This window comes from Jaculus jaculus, chromosome 19 (genome assembly GCF_020740685.1).
Source record: "Jaculus jaculus isolate mJacJac1 chromosome 19, mJacJac1.mat.Y.cur, whole genome shotgun sequence".
NCBI lineage: Eukaryota > Metazoa > Chordata > Mammalia > Rodentia > Dipodidae > Jaculus > Jaculus jaculus.
Window position 1 is genome coordinate 62307127 of NC_059120.1, and position 24882 is coordinate 62332008.

A 24882-nucleotide genomic window follows, 5' to 3' on the forward strand; every position below is an offset into this window, starting at 1 on the left:
CTAGTAAAGAAAACATCAGGATCAGAGAGATGGCTTAGCGGTTAAGACACTTGCCTGCAAAGCCAAAGGACCTCTGTTCAATTCCCAGGACCCATGAAAGCCAGATGCACAAGCTGGTACATGAATCTGGAGTTCGTTTGCAGTGGCTGAAGGCCCTGGTGCACCCATTCTCTCTCTCTCTCTCTGACTCTTTCTGTCTTGCTCTCTCAAATAAACAAATAAAATTAAAAAAGAAAGAAAGAAAACAAAACATCAGGGGTATGGTGGTGCAGGCCTTTAATCCCAGCACTTGGGATGCAGCGGAAGGATGATCACTGAGTTTGAGGCCACCCTGAGACTACAATAGTGAATTCCAGGTCAGCCTGGGCTACAGCCAAGACTCTACCTCAAAATAAATAAATAAATAAATGAAAACATCTGAAGATACTGGTTAGGTTCAAAGATATAGATCTACATTTTTTTTTATGATATATTGGTGCTGTTGGTTTTTTTTGAGACAGAGTCTCAATATGTATCCCTGGCTAACCTCAAACTTGATTCCATCTGTCTCAGCTTCCTGAGTGCTAGGATTATAGCCATGTTCCACAATGCTCAGCTCGAACAAGCTTTTTTTTTTTCTTTTTTTCTTTTTTGGTTTTTCAAGGTAGGGTCTCACTGTAGCCCAGGCTGACATGGAATTCACTATGGAGTCCCAGGGTGGCCTCGAACTCATGGCAATCCTCCTACCTCTCCCTCCCGAATGCTGAGATTAAAGGCGTGCGCCATCACGCCCAGATAGATCAAGCTTTTAAAAAGATTTAATTCAATATAAGTACACATAGATAATAAAATCCAACCTTCAAATAAAAATAAGATTTGATTCCAACACAAAAACAGCATTCTCAAGTTTTAAACATGTACATATAAATAACTTACCCCATCCAAAAGGGTATTTGACAAATGCATACGGAGATCTTTGCGAAATGGAAATTCCAGATTTGAAACATGAAACACTGAGTTGTCTCTATCAATCATAAAAACTTCATTTGTGCCATCAATCAGCATCATATAACTGTAAATGAAATATTAAAATAGTAGGGTTAACATATAATATCAAGAACAGAGGGGCTGGGGAGATGGTTTAGTGGTTAAAGCACATGCCTGCAAAGCCAAAGGACCCAGGTTTGATTCCCCAGTACCCATATAAACAAGATACACAAGGTGGTGCATGTAAATGGAGTTCAACTGCAGTGGCTGAAGGCCCTGGCATACCCATTTCTATCTGCCTCTTTCTTTCTTTCCTTTTTTCTTTCTTTCCTTCTTTCTTCTTTTTTTTCTCTCAGAGAGAAATGAGAAAGAAAATATTAGAGTAATAAAAACAGTTGAGTTGGTTTCCTTAGACTTACATATTGAAATACTCACTTCAGTCCCTTTCTCTATCATGTAAATTAAAATACTAAAGCTGGGTGTGGTGTTGCACACCTTTAATCCCAGCACTCTGGGAGGCAGAGGTAGGAGGATAGCTGTGAGGTAGAGGCCTCCCTGAGACTTCATAGTGAATTCCAGATCAGCTCTGAGGTAGAGTAAGACCCTACCTCGAAAAACCAAATTATATGTGTGTGTGTGTGTGTGTGTGTGTGTGTATGTACACACACACACACATATATATATACACACACACACACACTCTCTCTCTCTCTCTCTCTATATATATATATATATATGTATATATATATATATATATATATATGGCTAAGGATGTAGCTTAGCTAGAAGTGCTCTGCTTAACATGCACAAGGACTTAGGTTCACTCCCCAGCACCACATCAACTGACCGTGGTGACCCACATTTTTAATTCCAATATTTTTTTTTTTTTTTTGATTGTTCAAGGTAGGGTCTCACTCTGGTCCAGGCTGACCTGGAATTAACTATGTAGTCTCAGGGTGGCCTTGAACTCATGGCGATCCTCCTACCTCTGCCTCCTAAGTGCTGGGATTAAAGGCATGCACCACCACACCTAGCTAAAATTTGAAAGATGAAGACAAGAAGTTGTTCAAGGTCATCCTGAGCCACACACAAAATGTATTTGAGGCCTGTCTAGGATGTGTAAAACTCAGTCTCAAAATTACCTAATTAGTTAATTAATTGAAAACATAAAGCACAGGAAAATCTAAAATTTTTGTGAAGACAATGTGATATCCAAAAGCAAACTTATGCATTTAATTTAGATTAGGTTTTTACAACAAATTATTTCAAACTTCACAAACACATAAACATACACACATATATTACATTTTAGGGCTCAATAACTGTATGAATTAGTATTATGTCCACATCAAAGTTAACAAAAATATTGAGAAATAAATTTGTGAATAACCAGAGCTCAAATTATCCAACGCTCTATCATACCAGTTGTAAGGCAACTATTAATTCTTCTATTTGAATAATTTCCTGATACAACAAAGTATGTCAGTTACAATTTTTCTTTCATTCATAACTAATAATATAGTTTGAATGTGAAGTATCCCCCATAGCTTCCTATATTTTGAATGTTTGGGATCCAGCTGATAAAATTTAAGAGGTATATGCTTGCTGGGGCAGGATTTAGAGTGTTACAGCCCACCTCCACCTTGCCAGAGCTAGGTTCCTCTTTTGCTATTTCCTGCTAGCTCTTGTGGCAAGATGTGATGCCCAGCCTCTACTCTGCCATACTTGCCTACCAGGATGAAATGTTCTTTAAGAATGTAACCCAAGGGCTGGAGAGATGGCTTAGCGGTTAAGCGCTTGCCTATGAAGCCTAAGGACCCCGGTTCGAGGCTCGGTTCCCCAGGTCCCACGTTCGCCAGATGCGCAAGGGGGCTCTCGCGTCTGGAGTTCGTTTGCAGAGGCTGGAAGCCCTGGCGCGCCCATTCTCTCTCTCCCTGTCTTTCTCTCTGTGTCTGTCGCTCTCAAATAAATAATTAAAAAAAAAAAAGAATGTAACCCAAAATAAATCTTCTCCTACCAGCTGCCTTTTTGTCCCAGCAAAGACAACTATAAAAGGAAAATACTTTGAAACACAGCCACAAGAATTTGCATTAACTTTTACCTTCGAAAACTCAATCAACATATTTAACATATTTAATTAACAAATTTAATCAACATATTTAACTAACGAATTGACATACTTAACAATTGGTCATTCTTCAAAAAGTCCTATTACTAACTATTGTATGAACAGATCAGGAATGGAGCTCATAATCAGGCACGGTGATTCAAGCCTGTAATCCCGGCACTGAGGAGGCTAATGTGGGAGGTTTGCAGCAAATTCAAGGACAGCCTAGGCTACAGAGAGAAACCCTGTCTCAAAAAAAAAAAAAAAAAAGAAAGAAAAAAAGAGAGGGAGGGAGGAGAAAAAGAATGGAACTCTGTTCCACACCATGTAAAAAGATAAAGGCTGGAGAAATGGCTCAGTGGTTAAGGTGCTTGCCTGTAAAGACTAATGACCCTGGGCTGGAGAGATGGCTTAGCAGTTAAGGCACTTGCTGACAAAGCCAAAGGACCCAGGTTCAACTCCCCAGGACCTAGGTAAGCCAGATGCACAAGGGGGCACACACATCTGGAGTTCATTTGCAGTGGCTGGAGGCCCTGGTGCACCCATTCTCTCTCACTCTCTGTCGAGTTTGCTGTGAGTTCAAGGCCACAGTGAGACTACACAGTGAGTTCCAGGCCAGCCTGGGCTACAGCAAAACCCTACCCTGAAAAACAAAAAACAAAACAAGGGCGGGAGAGATGGCTTAGCAGTTAAGGCATCTGCCTGCAAAGCCAAAGGTTCCCAGTTTGACTCTCTAGGACCCACATAAATCAGATGCACAAGGGGGTGCATGCATCTGGAGTTCGTTTGAAGTGGCTGAAAGCCCTGATGTGCCCATATTTCTTTCTCTCTCCTCGCCCCATCTAATAAATAAAATAATAAAATAAAATAAAATAATACAAAAAGCAGAAATCCCTGTTATAGTGAAAAAAATCAGGCTCTTATAAGGTGCAATGCTCTGGAGGTGTCAAAAGGAATTTAAATCAATAAAAGGAAAAGTGAAATAAAACTATGATATTGTCTCAAAATGGTATAGAAGATACACAATCCATCATGCTTGAAGACCTTAGCCAGTACTTAATAAAAGTTATTTCAGGACAAAATAAGTTAGGAAAACACTATCTTCCTCTTACAAAGTCTGGATATATTAGAATAGTTAAAATCACAAGCAGAGGGAGGGGCGGGAGAGATGGCTTAGCAGTTTAGCCATTTACCTATGAAGCTGAAGGACCCCGGTTCGAGGCTCAATTCCCCAGGACCCACATAAGCCATATGCATAAGATGGTGCATGCATCTGGAGTTCATTTGCAGTGCTGGAGGCCCTGGTGCATCTATCTGCCTCCTTCTCTGTCTCTCTCAAATAAATAAATAAACAAAAACATATTTCTTAAAAAAATCACAAGCCAGGCATGGTGGCACACGCCTTTAATCCCAGCACCCAGGAGACAGAAGTACGAGGATCACCATGAGTTTAAGGCCACCCTGAGACTATACAGTTAATTACAGGTCAGCATGATACAGACCCTAAACACACACAAAAAAAAAAAAAAAAAAAAATCAGAGATAATGTATAACAGCATGTAATACCATCCTTTGGGGATGGCCAGGAGAATCTATAATTCCAGACCAACTTAGGTTACATACATAATACCAGCCCAGGCATCAAGAGTAAGATTCTGGGCTGGAGAGATGGCTTAGCGGTTAAGCGCTTGCCTGTGAAGCCTAAGGACCCCGGTTCGAGGCTCGGTTCCCCAGGTCCCACGTTAGCCAGATGCACAAGGGGGCGCACGCGTCTGGAGTTCATTTGCAGAGGCTGGAAGCCCTGGCGTGCCCATTCTCTCTCTCTCCCTCTATCTGTCTTTCTCTCTGTGTCTGTCGCTCTCAAATAAATAAATAAATAAATAAATAAATAAATAAATAAATAAATAATTTTTAAAAAAGAGTAAGATTCTATCTCAAAGAAATTAAAATCTTGGGAAAATACATTAATAAGTCTGTCTTACTGAGCCCACTCTTTTCTAAATTAAAACCAGTATCAGTATTTCACATAACTTGGTGTTGTGTATTCACAATGCAAGAATAGCTGACTTATGTTAAATATATATTAAAATTCCAATAAAGATGGTTTGCCTCTTCTGTACATTACAAAAATCAAATCTTTTTTCACATGCTTTTGAGAAGCTAGGAACTAGTGTTCAAATAGAATATGAATTTCCAAAGCAGTGATATACTTACTGAAATATACATATAGATGTGTAGATTTTTCTGAATAACAAACCTTGATTTTTATTTTAAATAATATCATTTTTAAATACAACATAACATGCATACTAATATATTTGAAAGACCAACAACAAAAATGCTTTAGAACACATATCAAAATCAATGGCCCAGGGACCATAGCTATGAATGCAGCCTAACACAAAATCATACTTATTTAAAACATTGTTGGATTTTATTTTGTATATGTATAAATATGTAAGTACAGATATGAATGCATGTGTGTGCATATGTGTTTAGAGACTAGAGTTCAACTGAAGGACCCAAAGACTAGACTGACACCATGACAGGCTTCAGCAGGGCGCTGCCCTGACTAGGCCCCAGTTCAAGCCAAAGCCAGGCCCTAGACAGGCCCCAGACATGCCTGAGACTTGCCTGTCCTTACTACCACTTTGTCCCAGCCAATCAGGAGCATAATGAAGGTTACCTGCCTAACAGTTTTGCCCACCAATATTCTAAGCCAATCAGAAGAGGATAAATACAAATTGCTATTTGAATCAACCAATCATGTACCCATCCTCTTCTTTGTTCAAATCCCTAAGAAAACCCTACCCTCCTACTACTTGGGGCTCTTGTATGGATCCACTGCATTGGTGAAATCAAGAGACTGAGCTTAAGCCCGAAATAAAGCTCCTTGCCCTTGCATACGGGTTTGGTTCTCCTTGGTGGTCACTGGGGGTGCCAAGAACTGGGCATAACACAACCACAGGAGTTGTTCCTCAGGAACACCGTATACATGCACAGATTTTCACTGTCCTTGAACTCAAGTAATCAAGCCATAGGGATCTACCTACCTCTGCCTATCAGGCACTAGGATTATAAACCTGTACAACCACATACAGCTTTAGTGGGTTCCGGAGAATGAAATCAATGTCTTCATACTTGTAAGGCAAGCCACATGTGTGTATGGAGCAAGGAAGTCTATTGTTCCCAGGTGCTTAAATCTCTAAGGAGGTGGTGCATATGGCTGGTTCCTGCACCACAGAGAAAACTGTAGCTCAAATTTCAATCTCTGTGAAAGCAGCAAAGAGTGGAGGATGTTCAAATCACTGTGGGAACACAGCCTGGTGGGTGAGGATATGAGGTAATTCATCTAACTCATGTTCCTCACCCAGAAGCTAGAACCTCTAAGAAGGAGAACAACACCCATGCTGAAATTCTCAAAGCTAACCCATGGATTATTGGCTGTTCTCTACTGTTTGAGATGGAATTATCATGGTTGATTGTCTGTAAGTATGGAAGTTGTCAATAAAAAAAATGCCCAAACGCACACGTCTGGAGTTCGTTTGCAGTGGCTGGAGGCCCTGGCATGCCCATTCTCAATCTCTCTCTCTCTCTCTCTCTGTCTCTTTCTCTCTCTGTCACTCTCAAATAAATTAATAAAAAATGAACAAAAAAAATTTTTTCAAATGCCCCAAAAATTAACATCAGAAGTCCTAATTTTCATACTATTAATAAAGTACACATGGTAACAGTGCTATCTAACCACTTTCTATTGCTGCTATTACCATAGCAATCACTGATAAAGATACAGTTCTAATACATTATATTCAGAAAACACTATCAAACTAGCATTGATGGTACTATAAACCTAGTAACAAGTGATGGCTAAAGAAGTAACAGGCTCTAAATGTTATAAAATGCTAAATGGATTGGTTGCCAAACTGACTTCTAGCGTTATAGATGGGGATCTCAGAAAGATCTACTCCTCCCACAGGAGCTACTGGCAGTTAAAAGTTTGCTGAGGAAGGGGACGTTGTGCTCTTCCAGGGGGTAGCCACTGGTAAGTTGCCCATGCTATTGCAAGCAATCCTAACTTAAATCAATGGCAAACAAGATGAAATAAAGTAAAACTAAATTCATTGAGCACTATAAAAATTCTAAGCCTCACAATAAAAATCTTTAAAAATTCTAATCCTATGCTTATTTTATTTGACTCAATAAACACAGCACACCTTTTCATAACGATAGCTCTTCCTTCATCTTCATATCACATCAATTGAAAATCATGGAGTGATGTGATTATGGCTTTGTGGTCTGAAATTTACTTTAAGCACATACCTTCATTCTACTATGTGATCATTTGCATGCACACAGTAATTAAACAGACAAAATGTATTATTTAATTTTCAATTTCAAAGACAATTTACTTCTCTACAAATTATCAAATCTGACTAACCAGTCATTTAGCTTAGACTGTTAATTGTATATGAAAGGCAGTAAGTCACTGAAGAATTAGGTAACTTGCCAATATTTATGTCTTCTACATATACAAAACTTTATTTTATGTTGTTTATGCTAAAATTTTTTACCATGTTAACATTTTATTTAAATATTATAAATAGTACTTGATAAACTTTGTCTGTAGAAGTCATCAGATATTATTTCAATTTTTGTTAATTCACACTTACATTTTGATGACTTCAAGGTACCTATAAATAAACAACAGCTAGTTCACCGGTTGTGGTGGTGCATGCCTATTATCCCAGCACTTGGGGGCTGAGGTAGGAGGACTGCTGTGAGTTCAAGGCCAGCCAGAGATTAATTCCAGGTCAGCCTAGGCTAGAGCAACACCCTACCTGGAAAAAAAAAATAGCAAGATCTCCAAGCTTTCTCAAACTGAAATATATGCTGTTTTCTATCAAAAGATAATCATTTCAAATCACATTATTAGGGTTAAAATGGCAGGGTCGGGGGCTGGGGAGATGATTCAGTGAATAAAGTACTTACATGTAAACATGAGTACCTGAGTTCAGATTCCCAGAACCCACATAAAGCCAGACACTACAGCATCAGTGTGTATAATCGCAGTGTAACTATAAATGGTGAGAAGGAAGGGGGAAGAGAGGAGGTCTGGTAAACATAGCTGTGAGAGGCCCTTCCTCAAAACAAGGCTGAAGGCAAGAACCAACACCTCCAACCTCTATACACATGCATGTATCTGCACTCACACACATATACACACATACACAAAAATAAATAAATGAAAATAAACAAGAAAAATAACACAGGGCTGCAGAGATGGCTCAGCAGTAAAAGGCACTAGCCTGTAAAACCTAAAGACCCGGGCTGGAGAAATGGCTTAGCAGTTAAGACACATGCTTGTGAAGCCTAAGGACACAGGTTTAACTCTCCAGGTCCCACATAAGCCAGATGCACATGATGGCACATGCATCTGGAATCCGTTTGCAGTGGCTAAAGGTCCTGGAGTGCCCATTCTCACTCCTATGTCTCAGATAAATAAATAAAAATAAAATCTTTTAAAAAATAAAAAACCCTGAAGATCCAAGTTTGATTTCCCAGTATCCACATAAAGCCAGATGCACAAGTTTGTATGATCATCTGCAGTTCATTTGCAGTGGCTGGAGGCCCTGGCACACCTATTCATACTCTTTCTCTCTCTCAGCCTGCCTCTTTATCTCACTCTCCCTCTTAAGTAAATAAGTTTTTTTTAAAAAAAATAACACAACAACATTGAAGAAAACTAGGGAAGGTGAATAAGAGGGCTTGCAGTTGGGTATGAGACAGCCAACCTAAGTCAATAATAAGAACAGGACTTGCAGTCCTGGTGGCACATACCTTTAATCCCAGCACTTGGAAGACAGAGGTAAAGGTATAGGAGGATGACTGTGAGTTCGAGGCCAGCCTGAGAGTACAGTCAATCCCATGTCACCCTGGGCTAGAGAGAGACCCTGCCTCAAAAAACAAAAAACAAACAAAAATAAAATAGCCGGGCATGGTGGCACACGCCTTTAATCCCAGCACTCTGGAGGCAGGTAGGAGGATCCTGTGAGTTTGAGGACACTCTGAGACTACATAGTGAATTCCAGGTCAGTCTGAGCTACGGAGACCCTACCTCAAAAAACCAAAAAAAAAAAAAAAAAAAAAAAAAAAAAAAAAAAAAAAGAACAGGCCTCTAGGAAGCGCAACAAAGCTCATCTATGCAGGTTCCAAACTGTCCTCCATAAAGCTCCTCCCTGAGGAGCTCAGGACAAGGCATTGTTGCTCTTTTTCCTAGTAAACGTCTCAGTTTTATAATTAGCAGTCCTTTTATGCAGTTTCTTGTGCCTAATCTATCCAACTATAACAAACTGCTCCACCTAGTGCAGGAAGACCACTCTACAAACCCCTACAGGGCTGGGCAAAGGAAGGAAAAATAGCAGACCAAAACCCCTAAGTCCAGACACCAGAGTCAGCCATTTGGAAGGTATCCTTTCTACTTTCCACCTGAAACAACTCTTGACTCACACTACCTATGTCTCAGTGTGAAGTTTTCTTCTTTGGGAATATAAGAACCAAAGACTGCCACTACAGTTGGGATCATGGCAAATATATGGAGGGATATCTCCCCATCTATAATACTTTGATTTCAAGAAAATTCCCTCAAACAGCAAAATTTAGATAATCTTTGAAAAGCATCACATCAACATAAAAATAAGCACTACTACTACTACTACTAAGAGAGCCTGGCACACACCCAAGTGTCAGTTTACAGACGTGCAATACAAATGATAAAGTGTAGAATAAGATAAAAGAACACATTTTGTGCAAACTACCCAATTAAAAATAGACTAATTTGCTGTGGTTATGGGCTTTTAGGGGGAAATTCTAATTTTAAATACTGTAACTCCATACTCAATAGTGTAGGTAGTTAGACCCCCTACAAAACATGTTGGTAGATTAAAATTCTATTAAAAATCAATTTCAATATCATGAAATGATTGTACTCAAAAATCTATACTTTGCTGAACATGGTGGCACACACCTTTAATCCCAGCACTTGGGAGGCAGAGGTGGTAGGATCACCGTGAGTTCGAGGCCACCCTGAGACTATGTAGTAAATTCCAGGTCAGCCTGAGCTAGAGTGAGACCCTACCTCGAAAAACAAACAAAAAAAATCTATATCTGCAGTGTTTGAGTTTCAGGTCTGATGTTAAGGTCTTGAATCCATTTGGACTTGATTCTTGTGCACGGAGAGAGAGAAGAATCTATTTTCATCCTTCTACAAACACATATCCAGTTTTCCCAGCACCATTTCCTGAAGAGGCTATCTTTTCTCCAATGAGTATTTTTGGCATTTTTATCAAATATCAGGAGGCTCTAGGTACCTGGACCTACATCTGGGTCCTCTATTCTGTTCCACTGATCTACATGTCTGCTTTTGTGCCAGTACCTTGCTGTTTTTATTAATATGGCTCTGTAGTATAGGTTAAAATCAGGTATGGTATTACCACCAGCCTTATTTTTGTTGCTCAGTATTGTTTTAAATATTCAAGATTTTTAATGATTCCAAATGAATTTTTGGATTGCTTTTTTCTATTTCTGTGAAGAAAGCCATTGGAATTTTGATGGGGACTGCATTAAATGTGTAGATTGCTTTTGGTAAAATCGCCATTTTCACAATATTGATTCTTCCAATCCAGGAACAAGGGGTGTCTTTCCATTTCCTAGTATCTTCCGCAATTTCTTGCTTGAGTGTTTTAAAGTTTTCATTGTAAAGATCCTTCACTTCCCTGGTTAGGTTAATTCCATGGTACTTTTTTTTTTTTTTTAAATGCAACTGTGAATGGGAGTGATTCTCTGATTTCATCCTCTGTGTGTTGGTTGTTAGCATATAGGAAGGCTACTGATTTCTGTGTATTTATTTTATATGCTGCTACATGGGTATAGGAGTTTATCAGCTATAACAGTTTTCTGGTAGCATCTTTAGGGTCCTTTACGTATAGAATCATGTCATCTGCAAATAATAATAACTTGACTCTTCCTTCCCAATTTTTACCCCTTTTATGTGTGTCTCTTGCCTTATTGCTATGACTAAGACTTCTAGTACTATATTAAATTAAAGTGGGTTCAGTGGACACCCTTGCCTTGTTCCTCATTTTAGTGGAAAAGTTTTCAGTTTTTCCTCATTTAGTAATATGTTGGCTATAGGCTTGTCATAGCCTTTATTATATTGATATTGTTCCTTCTCTTCCCAGTCACTGCAGGACTTTTATCATGAAGGGATGTTGGATTTTGTCAAATGCTTTCTCTGCATCTAATGAGATGATCATGTGATCTTTTGTCCTTCAGTCCATTTATATAATGTATTACATTTATGGATTTGTGTATGTTAAACCATCCCTGCATCTCTGGGATAAACCCTACTTGGTCAGGATGAATGATCTTTCTAATGTATTCTTGTATTCTGTTTGCCAATATTTTCTTGAGAATTTTTGCATCTATGTTCATGAGAAAGATTGGTCTGTAATTTTCTTTTTTCTATCATTGCCAGGTTTGGGTATCAGGGTGATTCTGGCTTTGTAAAAACAGTTTGGTAGGATTCCTTCTTTTTCTTTTTTATGGAAAAGCTTAAGAAGCAATGGTCTGGTAAAATTCACCAGTGAATCCATTCTGGCCTGGACTGTTTTTAATTGGGAGATTTTTGATAACTACTTGGATCTCCATACTTTTTATAGGTCTATTTAAGTGATTAATCTCATCTTGATTTAATTTATATAGGTCATATAAAATCAAGGAAATCATCCATTTCTTTCAGATTTTCATATTTAGTAGAGTATGTTTTTATAGTAAGTCCCTATGATTTTTTTAATTTCTCTGGTATCTGTTGTGATGTGGCCTTTTTCAACTCTAATTTTATTAATTTGTGTCTCTTCTCTCTTTCTTTTGGTCAGATTTGCCAAGGGTTTATCAATCTTGTTTATCCTTTCAAAGAACCAACTCTTTGTTTCATTGATTCTTTGGATTTATTTGTTTGTTTGTTTTCTATTTCATTAATTTCTGCCCTAATCTTTATTTCTTCCCGTCTACTGATTTTCAGTTTGTTTCATTCTTGTTTTTCTAAGCCTTAAAGGTGAAACATTAGGTCGTTTACTTGAGAACATTCTAAATTCTTAATACAGGCACATAAAGCTATAAATTTCCCTCTTAGGACTGCCTTCATTGTGTTTCAAAGGTTTTGGTATGTTGTGTTCTCAGTATTATTTGACTCTATGAATTTTTTTTATTTCCTTCTTGATTTCTTCACTGACCCATTCATTATTTACTTGTGTATTGTTTAGTTTCCATGATTTTTTGTAGGCTCTATAGCTTTTCTTGTTCTTGATTTGTAGTTTGATTCCATTGTGGTCAGATAGAATGCAAGGAATTATTTCAATTTTCCTGAATTTGTTAAGATTTGCTTTGTGTCTTAATATTCTCTATTTTAGAGAATGTTCCATGTGCTTTTGAAAAGAATGAATATTCTGCATCATTTGGATGAAATGTCCTGTACATATCTGTTAGGTCCGTTTCTTCTATGATCTCATTTAACCCAGATGCCTCTCTGTTCATTTTTTCCTGGATGACCTGTCAATTGATGAGAGTGGGTTGTTGAGGTCACCCACCACCACTGTGTTTGGTGTTATCTGTGACCTTAGTTCTAATAGTGTTTGTTTGATGAAGTTGGGAGCACCCATGTTTGGTACATATATGTTTAGGATTGTAATGATCCTCTAGTTCATAGTCTGCTCCTGCACTGTTCACTGTCATTCTCCCTTCATGTTTCTTGAGTTTACAAAAAGCTCTGGTGTGAGTGGAAAATCCCCTCACCTGGTTTTTCCTGAGGCTCAAGCCAACCTCGCAGCTGTGGACCCACGGACCTGGTGCCGCCACTGCTGGAGTTGCTTCTGCCTGCTTATATGGGCTCTTGATGCTCTGGATCTCTCCTACTTCTCTGCTGCCATTGGTAATTTCTTATACACCTCACTTTTTAGTAGAAGAGTGTATTTTGCTGGGTGTTTTTTTTTGTTGTTGTTGTTGTTGTTTTTTTTTGGCTTTTTCTCCCCTAGGCTGCTTTAGTATGGTTACTACACAGACATCTTAAGCAGAAGTCAAATCAAATAAAATAATTTGTATGAGAGAGAGTGAAAATAGGCTCACCGTAGCCTTCAGCCACTGCAATCAAATTCAGGACGTTGTGTACCACCTTGTGCACATGCAAGACCTTGCATACTTGGCTTACATGGGCCCTTAAGAGTCAAACATGGCTCCTTAGGCTTCTCAGGCAAGTACTTTAATGGCTAAGCCATCTCTCCAGGAAAATAAAATATTTTTAAATGTTAACTATAATTATTTTATTATGCCCAAGACATATACTAATTACTTCATTAAAGTAAAGTATGGGTTGAATGAATGTCCCTCAACCTCCCCCCAATCACCCAATAAAGGTCCTTGTTTTAAAGCTTGGTCCCTAGGATGACAATACCGCAAGGGGCTGTGGACCTAGACTTCAGGCTCAGTGAGAAGGACCTGAATAACCAGAGAAGTTCCCTCAAAGTGGATTGGATTTCATCTCTATGTCTCCATTTCTGCTTCCTAGATCATGATACTAGGGCTAGTGCGTTACTGTTTCATGTTTATTAAGGTTCAGGTATAAGTCAAACTTCATAAAATCAAAAGCTGAATGAGTGATAATGTGTGAGCAATTCAGTTCAAAATGGAAAATTCAACTAACTTAAATGTGTAGATTTCCTAATCTATTTAGGAGCTTGGGTTCTATATACTAAAATAACAAAAACCTAAAATATTACAATTTAATGAAACAGTTGAAGATTTAATAACAATAATGGTACAAATAAACAACAAACCCAAAAGATAACATTTCTAAATGAATATTCTTATCCCATTACCTCTCATTAAAATTTAAGGTGGGTATGGTGGCACACACCTTTCGTTCTAGCACTTGAGACAGTATTAGGAGAATTGCAATGAGTTCCAGGTCAACCTAGGCCTGTGTGAGACATGACCTTGAAAATACCAAAAAATAAAAACTAAAATAAGATAAAATTTAATAACAACATAAATTATTTAATCTACATAGGTTCATGGTTCCCTTATCCAGCTCCAAAACACATAAAAATTACCAAAAGAACTGAATGAGAGTCCCTTTCCTATATATAAGTTTTTAATTCAACTAGTTAACAGGATCTGAAGAAATGCAACAAGTAAATTTTCAAACTATACTGTCCAACCAGGAAAAACAATTATCAAATCAGAACTGAATTTTATCTGCTACAAGCAACCTGTATCTTGCTAACTACTACTTCTATGAACTACAGTTGTGTTCCCTCCTCAGTTCTACAAATCGACAAAGAATTTAGAGGATTTTGTGATGCTTACAGGATGGAAGAGTTTTACATATCTTTATGTGTGTATATGTATTTATTACCACCTGCAACTTCACAACAAAAACAGCAGCGCATGAAAAGATGGCTCAGTGGTTAAGTGGTTCCCTATGAAACATAAGGATCAGAGTTTGATTCCACAAGACCCACATAAAGGCAGATACACAAGGTACTGTATACATATGGAGTTTGTCTGAAGTGGCTAGAGGTCTTGGTGTACCCATTCTTCATCTCTCTCCATCTTTCTCTCTCACTCTCTCTCAAATAAACAAATAATATATATATGAACAGCAGCACAGATATAGGGAAAACCAGGAGATTAACATGCAATCAAGAGCAAAAAGTATTCATACAGGCACTACCAATAGCATAAAAATATAACTATGTTACCCTCAAGCTCACAAATATGTAAAAATAAAATGCTTCACTTTAAAACATACAGAGGAATGACTGACATGATCACAAGAAAGTATATAACAGAGTATATTCTATAACTCTAGGAAGTAGTTCAATTTTATCAGTCTAGGCTAGCACCAAAAAAAGCTTAAACCGTATTCTAAATAATTCATGAAGAGACAAAATTTAGCTCTCTATTCATACAAAAGTATTAGTTAAATTAATTTTCTTAAATTCCAAAAAGTACTAAAATTGGTCTGAGAGTTCATCTGGCAGCAAAATGATCAGCAAGATCAGCACAATAGCTGCTGAAAGCTTGAAACCTTAATGGGCTGCTTAAACATCTTCATTTCAGATTTCACAATTTTAAATATTTATTTATTTGAGCGGGGAGGGTGCCAGGGCCTCCTGCCACTCACTGCAAACAAACTCCAGGCATACATGCCACTTTGTACATCTATCTTTACATACGTTACTGAGAACTGAACCCCGGCCACTAGGCTTTTACCAGTACTTTTAGCCACTAAGCCATCTTTCTAGACCATAATCTCATAATTTTAAAAAGCTGTCAGGGCTGCAGAGATTGTTCAGTGGGGTAAGGCATTTGCTTGTAAAGCCAAATGGTCTGGGTTCAATTTCCCAGTACCCAAATAAGCCAGATGCACGAAGTGGCACATGCATTTGGAGTTCTTTGCAGCAGCAAGAGAACCTGGCGCATGTATTCTTTTTCTCATTGCAAATAAATAAAATGAATTTTAAAAAATAGGGCTGAAGAAATAGCTTAGCAGTTAAGGCACTTGCCTGTGAAGCCTAAGGACACACATTTGACTCTCCAGATTCTATGAAAGCCAGATGAACAAAGGTGAGGCAAGCGCGTGCAAGCACACAAGTGCGCACGTGTCCTCCCCCCCCCCCCTTGCAAATAAAGAAGTAAAATATTTTTAAAGAAGAAAGTTAAAAATATTATATATGATTTAAAAATATATGGCTATAGAACTGTCCTAAAATATATACTTAGAGAATATTTATCAGATCACTGTTCTTATTAACCAAATAAAAATCAACTTTTCTACTATATAAACATAAATCTCAATATATAAAATATAAAAATGACAGTCCAACATCAATTTTTTCTACTAAACTCCTTGACTTCCAACATATTTATAGCAGTTACTTTCTTGTTACTGAGACAAAAATTCCAACTAGAAGTAGCATGTAGAAGGCTTTATTTTCAGCTTACAGTTTCGAGGGGAAGCTCATCATGGCAGAAGAAGCCTATCATAAGCAAAAAGATAACTCACATTTTCACATATCAGCAGCGAGGAAATAATGTTACTATGAACATCCAGTGAGGCTGAACAAATACCTCAAGGCCCACCCCCAGAAATATACCTCTTCCCAAAAGATTCTACCTCCCCAAAGCTCCATAAGCACTTGAGACAATGGGGGATATTTTATTTTAACCACCACAAAAATTAAGGGGAGGAATAAAAAAGAGTCTTCACATGATTCTTCTCTATCTGAGAAACAAAAGAATACCCCAGCTTTCTAAAGTAGATAAAACACTTCTAGGGACTTTAATATGGGTAAAAAAGAAAAATATTGACAAGATCTCACTATATACTCAAGTAATCTAGTGCTCACTTTTGTTACCCAGGCTGACCTCAAATTTAGATTCTGCCTACCTCAACCTATCAATACTAGGATCACAAGTATGCACCACAAAGCAAGGACAGACATATGGATAAAGCCTGTTTACAAAGATAATTCCAAAGTGGCAATTCAAAATAGCTATGAATATATTTCAAATGTATATAAAACATTCTCAAATGGGCTATGCCTTACATAATGTTATGAACATGATTCTACTAGTCTTTACTGAATTGTTAATCCCAAATAGTATTTTGAGATATTCTAGATGTAAAATACCATTAGAATTTACTGCTTTGAAAGACACTTGAATGTAAGCTAGTCCTCTACTGCCATCTAGTGAAGTTAACAAAATGCCAAAACAATTCAAAAGCTAAGAGGAAAGTTTCAGCAATGAATCTATCTCGTTAATGTGTCAGCTGGATGTGGTGGCTCACACCAATAATTCCAGAAGTTTGAAGGCTAAGGAAGGCAGACTGCTATGACTCCAAGGTCAGCCTGGTCTGCATAGTGAGTTCAGGACAGCCTGAGCTACAGAGTGAGACCCTGTCTCAAAAACCAAAAACAAGGAGCCAGGATGGGCGGCTCATGCCTTTAATCCCAACACTCAGACAGCAGAGGTAGGAGGATCACGCTGAGACTATATAGTGAATTACCGGCAGCCTAGAGTGAAACCCTACCTAGAAAAAAAAAATCCAAAAACTAGGGACTGGGGAAGATAGCTTAGCAGTTCAGGTGTTTGCCTTCATAGCCCAAATGATCCAAATTCGATTCCCCAGTATGTACATAAAGCCAGATGCACAAGGTGGCACATGTGTTTGGAGTTGGTCTGCAGTGGAGGCCCGGGCACACCCATTCTCTCCTCCTCCCCCCACCTCTGGTAGGCATTGTATGACACACCTCAGGAGGCAGAGATAGGAGGATGCTTGGTGAGTTCAAGGACACCCTGAGAGTACATACTGAATTCCAGGTCAGTCTGTGCTAGATCAAGTGCCTACCTCAACAACAACAACAAAAAAAAAGAAGAAGAAGAAAAATAACAAAAAAGAAAGAATATGTCCTTTAAAATATACTATGAGCCAGGCATGGTGATGCATACCTTTAATCCCAGTACTCAGGAGGCAGAGGTAGAAGGATAGCTGTGAATTCGAGGCCACCCTGAGACTAAATAATTAATTACAGGTTGGCCTGGGCTAAAGAGACAACCTACCTCAAAAAAAAAAAAAAGAAAAGAAAAGAAGGAAAGAAAAATAAATAAAACATACTATGGTAATAAATACTCCTTTTATATTTTTTTGAGTGGTTGAGTCTTATGTAGCCCATTTTGCCCTTGACCTAGAAAATGGCCAAAAATGACTCCCAATCTTCCTAAGTGGGTCACACAAGTTCTCTACTTTGAAAAAGCGTGTGAGCAGACAGTGTTGCTCCACAGAGGTCATAAGTTATTAGAGAATAATAAATATAAATAAGGTATATTTAAATTTTTATTTTATTTTAGGGAGAGTGAGACAAAGAGAGAATTGCCGTGCCAGGCCTTAGCCACTGCAATTGGACTCCAGATGCTTGCACTTGCCTCACCTTTGTGTGTCTGGTTTACATGGGATCTAAAGTAGAACATGGGTCCTTAGGCTTTGCAAACAAGCAATATGTTAATAAAATTAAAATAAATATAGGATAATAAATAAATACCAGTACCTGAGTGATCTTCCAGTGAGTTACTGGTGAGGGAGGCTCCTCAGGGCCCCAAAACAACACCACTTATTACCACTGCTCTATGTTGCCCACCAGAACTATACAGTAAAACTCTTCTTGTTGAAGATAACCATACTTCAGTTGTAAGACACTAAGAAATCAAGTTGGAACTGAGGTGGAAGGCGCTAGGCAGGCTGCTGGGGAAAAAAGTCATCAACAGTCTTACCCAGCAGTAACCCTTACAGGCTAGACAACTAACCAGCTGGGAAAATGTGCCCACTGGTACAAGAGAAGCATGACTGTTACAGGGATAACCAACTGCTCTCTGATTGGATTTGAGACCAATTCAAGAGGGAATTTATATCTGGAATTCATAACTTAGCCAAATGTCTGTGGCTGGGGATGTCAGAGGCTTTAGGAGGGAAGCTAGTACTGGCTAAAAGGATACACTGTGCCCATCAAACTGTCCTCCAAATATATGTTTATGCCCATAGACTGATGCTAGTCTTAGCTTTCTTTGGTCAGAGAAACTTCTTTTTGTAGTTGTCAGTGACTACTGGGGAGAATCAAAACTCACCAGCATGCTGAAAATAAATAACTACTGAGTGGTCCATACTAAACAAACATTTGTACCAACTCCCTCAAGGCTAAGGAAATATCATAGAACAATGTGGAAGATTGTGGATGGAATATAAGCAACTAGAGGATGAAGAGGAGTGCTATGGAATACTATCTTCCAGACATAAAGTGGTTGTTGTACTTGTGACCTCACAGCAACTATTATTACCTGTACAAAATCTGTATAATATTAGACCCATCAACATTCTGTCATGAATGAAAGATTGAGTTCACCTCCCACCTCCATCTCTTTTTTTTTTCTTTTTTTTTTTTTTTTTTTTGGTTTTTCAAGGTAGGGTCTCACTGTAGCCCAGGCTGACCTGGAATTCACTATGGAGTCTCAGGGTGGCCTCAAACTCACGGCAATCCTCCTACCTCTGCCTCCCGAGTGCTGGGATTAAAGGCATGCGCCACACACCCGGCTCCCACCTCCATCTCTTGCTGAGAAGTTATTAGGAGTTAACAGTTACTGAGGGAGCTGGAGATATTTCCTGTAATTGTGTAGCCACTGGTAGGATCCACATACTCCACCCAGAGTCTACATAGAGAATTCCAGGTCACCCTGGGCTGGAGTGAAACCCTAACTTAAGAAAAAAAAAATGGTACAAAATATATACATATGTAACATTTGTCAATAAATAAAGAAAACTATACATGCCTTCTTACAACTGTCTTATTCAAGTATAAAATAGTGTAAGTATTAGATATGTATTTGAAAAGAGAGGAAGCCAGACGTAGGGGTACATACCATTAATCCCAGAACTCAGGAGGCGGGTTAGGAGGATCACTATGAGTTCAAGTGCAGACTAGAGCTATAGAATGTGTTCCAGGTCAGCCAAGCTAGAGTGAAACCCTACTTCAAAAAAATCCAAAAACAAAGCCCAGCATGGTGGAACATGCCTTTAATCCCAGCACTCAGGAGACAGAGGATCATGGTGAGTCTGACTGAAGACAGCCTGAGACTACATATCTACATAATGAATTCCAAGTCAGCCTGAGCTGACCCTACCTAGGAAAAACAAACAAAAGTCCAAAAAAACTGAACTAAAATAATATTATCATAATACTGTTATAAAAGCAAAAATTTTAGAGTCAGGCACTGTGGAATATGCCTGCAGTTTCAGCTACTAGAGAGCCAAGGCAGTAGAATTACTTAAACACATGGCCTCAAGATAATCAACTTGGTCAACATAACAAGAACCTGCCTCAAAAACCATACTAGGAGCTAGGGAAATAAATGGCTCAATGTGGCTTGCATGTGAAGCCTAAGAACCCAGGATGGACTCCCCAGAACCCACATAAGCCAGACACACATGGTGGCACATGCGTCTGGAGTTCATTTGCAGTGGCTACAGGACCTGGCATGCTCATTCTCCCTCCTTCTCTCTCTTTTAAGAGAGAGAAAGAGAAAGGGCCTCAGCAACTGCAATCAAACTACACACACTTGTGACACCTAGTGGCATGTGCCACCTGGCACTTACCTCACCCTTATGCACCTGGCTAGCCTGGGCTTTGGAGAGTAGAACATGGGTCCTTGGGTTTTGCAGGCAAGCACCTTTACTGCTAAGCCATCTCTCCAGCCCTCCCTCTCTCTCAAATAAATAAATAAGTAAATAAGTGGCTCAATGGTTAAGTTAAAGGAACTTACTTGCAGTCTGTTAGCCTGAGTTCAATTCCCCAGCTACCAGGTAAAGCCAGATATACAAAGTGGTACATGCATCAGGAGTTTGTTTGCAGGGGCAAGAGGCCCTTGTATACCCCTTATGCAACCCCTCCATTCTCTCTTTGTCTTATGCAAATAATATATTTTAAAGTCATAACTATTAATAATGGAATAGGTTCTGTAAGCTATAAACACATTTATTCATCTTGATCTAATGATGAGGGTTTGAAAATCTTCCAAAATAATGTGACACTGAAAACTTATTAGCCATAGCACAAATCAGGTACGTAATTAAGTTTCAGTGCAAGTAAACTTTATCCAGCCGGGCGGGGTGGCACATGCCTTTAATCCCAGCACTTGGAAGGCAGAAATAAGAGGATCGCCATGAGGTCAAGGTCACCCTGAGACTACATAGTGAATTCCAGGTCAGCCTGGGCTAGAGTGAGACCCTACTTTGAAAAACCCCCCAAAAAAAGTACTTTATCCATAATGAAAATACGTGATGCTATCTAATTTTGAAGTATAAAATCAAGTGACATCCTCATTTACACTAATTACCATGAGTGTTATAGGTTATGCTTTTCAGAACTTCACAGCAAACAAAGTAAGTATGTAAGCATTCCTTTAAATGATCTTCCACCACAAAGCAATGCCACTATGCTCATTTCTAAGATTTACTATCACCCAGAATAAGTTAAAGTCACCTAAAATGGTTTGGGTAGCACTACAGATCACAGAGGCATAAAGATGTGGAAAAAAAAACTTTTTTATACAACGTCATAATGAAGAGATGAAAAGAAATATCCTCAAATATTTAATTTTACATTTACCCCTAACATAGCTGATTACCTTCAGTTTTCTTGTGTACAAAACATGTTGCTCAGAAAAATTACACTGGTTCATAAAGAGAATCTGCTGTTTTCTTTTATGATCCAATCTTGTATAAGTGTACGCCACACGTGAGCAAATTTTTTTATTAATATTTATTTATTTATTTAAGAAAGAGAGGAAGGGGAGAGAGACAGAAAGAGGTAGAGAGAGAAAATAGGTGCTTCAGGGCCTCCAGCTGCTGCAAACAAACAGACACATGTGCCACCTTGTGCATCTGGCTTACGTGGGTCCTGGGGAGTTGAACCTGGATCCTTTGGTTTTGCAAGCAAGTTCCTTAATAGCTAAACTATCTCTCCAACCCAGCAAGTTATTGATAAAGTATCATAGAATCATAAAATAAAAAGAATCAAGGATTAATGTGATATCTCAGTGGTTAAGGTGCTTGCTTGTAATGCCTAATGATTCAGGTTTGATTCCCCAGTATCCACATAAAGTCAGATGCATAGACTGGTGTATGCATCTAGAGTTCACTTGCAGTGGCTAGACAACCTGGTGCACCCATTCATTCATTCCTCCTCTCTCCTCCCTGCCCCCAGCAAGTAAATAAATATCTTTTTTAAAGTATCAAAATCTAATTAAACTGGTACAACTGTAACCCCAAGACTTCAGAGACAGAGAAGAGACAGAGTAACAGGTCAGCCTGAGCCACATCTTAATGTAGACCCTGCCTTGGGGTTAAGGAGATGTTTCAGTGGGTAAAAGCATTTCCCAGGCAAGGGTAAATGCCTGAAAGAGCCTGAGACCATCTGAGTTCAATTTTCAGAACCCATGTAAAAGGCTATGTATGACCACAAACATACACTTGTAACCCCAGCCCTGTGGAAGACAGAAACAGAATTTCTTCAACTGGCTGGTCAGCTATTCTGAAGGAAAAAATGGCAGCTGGGCTGGAAGGTGACTCAGTGGTTAAACATACTTGCATGCAAAGCCTATGAGTTTGGGTTTGAAAGTACTACTGGCCCAGCGCCCATGTAAAGCCAAATGCAGAAAGTGGCACATGCATCTAAATTGGTTTACAAGGCAAGAGGCTTTGGCATGCCCTTTTCCTCAACACCCTCCCCTGCCTCTGTCTGTCTCACTCTTTCTTGGCTCACAAAAATAATAATAATAATATTTAATAAAAATAAAATTTTAATTAAAAAATTAATAAAAATTAATTTTTAAAAAGGCGGGGGGAGTGGAGAGATGGCTTAGTGGTTAAGGTGCATGCCTACAAAGCCTAAAGGAACCCAGTTCAATTCTCCAGGTCCCACATAAGCCAGATGCACATGGTGGCACATGCGTCTGGAGTTTGTTTGCAATGGCTAGAGGCCCTGGCACACCCATATTCTCAGAGCTGAAAAGATGGCTTAGTGGCTAAGATGCTTGCCCGCAAAGCCTAAAAACCCAGATTCAATTCTCCAGTACCCACCTATGCCAGATGCACAAGATGATGCATACATCTGGAGGTCATTTGCAATGGCTAGAGGCCCTGGAGTACCCATCCTCTCTATCTGCCTTTCTCTCTCTTTCTCTCTCAAATAAATAAATAATTTCTTTTAAAGGCAGGGCTGGAGAGATGGCTCAGTGGCTAAAGGTATTTGTTTGCAAAGCTCGAGAATCCAGGTTTGAATCTCAATTACCCATGTAAAAGCAGATGCACAAAGTGGCACATGCATATGGAGTTTGTCCACAGTGGTAGGAGGTGCTCAGGTGCCCATCATTCTTTCTTTGTCTGCCTCTTTCTGTCTGTTATTCAAATAAATACATGAAAGTATTTAAAAGAGAAGAGAGAGAGGCAGCTCCAACTTCACTTGGAAACTCCACCTCAAAGGAAGAGGCCATTCAACATTTTCCTTTGACCTAAGCACAAATGCATATGGGCAGCATGCATCTGCACACACATACATGCATACACTATGCATACATCATGCCACACATTCTATATACACACACAGACCCTATCTCAAAAAATAGAAAACAAAACAGTTAAAAAGTTACCATGTTGCCGGGCGTGGTGGCGCACACCTTTAATCCCAGCACACGGGAGGCAGAGGTAGGAGGATTGCCATGAGTTCGAGGCAACCCTGAGAATACAGAGTGAATTCCAGGTCAGCCTGAGCTAGAGTGAGACCCTACCTCAAAAAAGCAAAATGAAAAAAAAAGTTACCATGTTATCTAAGAGACAGGCTCCATAGGTGCCAGAAAATGTTATCCAATCTGTCAGTACTACCCAATACTAGATAGTAATGTGGTTATAACTTTATTGTACCAAAAGCAGAAAGCAAAAAGAAATGCCCTACAGACTAAGAGATTAGATACCAAAAGCCCTACAGAGTAAGAGGTTAGTTTCTACAGATATCTTGTTTTTAAAAATACGACTTGGGGCCTGGAGAGACGGCTTAGAGGTTAAGCACTTGCCTGTGAAGCCTAAGGACCCCAGTTCAAGGCTCAATTCCCCAGGACCCACATTAGCCAGATGGACAAGGGGGCACATGTGTCTGGAATTTGTTTGCAGTGGCTGGAGGCCCTGGCACGCCCATTCTCTAACTATCTCTCCCTCTCTCAATATCTCTCTCTCTCTCTCTCTCTCTCTCTGTCACTCTCAAATAAGTAAATAAAAATAAACAACAAAAAAAATTTTTTTAAATACAATTTGGGGGCCAGGGGAATGGCTTAGCGGTTAAGGTATTTGTCTGAAAAGCCAAAGGACCCAGGTTTGATTCCCCAGGACCCACGTAACCCAGATGCACAAAGAGGCGCACACTTCTGGAGTTCATTTGCAGTGACTGGAGGCCCTGGTTGCACCCATTTTCTTTCTCTCCCCCCCCCCCCGACTCTTTCTCTGTCAAATGAATAACATACACACACACACACACACACACACACACACACACACACACACACATGATTTTGAGAGCTGTGGTTAAGGCTCAGTGGATAAATTGCTCACCCTACAAGTGTGAGGACCTGAGTATCCACACTGGGACCTCCAGAACCCACACAAATTCTGGGTTGATATGGCAGCCCACCTGTGCTCAAGAAATGGAGATGGGATCTTCATAGCAAGCTGCAGCTAGACTAGCTAAGCCAGCAAGCCTAGAGTTTAAGTAAAACCACCTACCTCAGCAATCAAGGAAGACACCTGATTATTCACCTTTGAATTCTGTATTACACACACCCACACACATGTACTTATATGCATACACGTATGTAACCATGCACACACACAAAAATAAAACACTGTGATTTTACTAAAATGTAACAAACAATTCTTTTTTTATTTATGTCTTACTTATTTGAGAGACAGAGAAAGAGGCAGAGAGAGAGAGAATTGGCATGCCAGGCCTTTAACCACTGCAAACGAACCCCAGACTACCTTGTGTGCTACCTTGTATATCTGGCTAACATGGGTACTAGGGAATTGAACCTAGGTCCTACTTAGGTTTTGTAGGCAAGTACTTGCCCTAATAAACACAATTCTTTTGTTTGTTTGT

The 24882-nt window shown here is 39.1% G+C and overlaps 1 protein-coding gene across 1 annotated transcript in view; it reads right to left on the reverse strand.

The window, feature by feature from the left end:
* Positions 1-24882, reverse strand: part of Rngtt (RNA guanylyltransferase and 5'-phosphatase) — a 186883-nt gene that overhangs the window by 120560 nt on the left and 41441 nt on the right. The window contains exon 9 of the mRNA XM_004667307.3: positions 916-1051. Coding sequence (XP_004667364.1) covers positions 916-1051 — 136 coding nt within the window. The remainder of the gene's footprint in view (positions 1-915; positions 1052-24882) is intronic.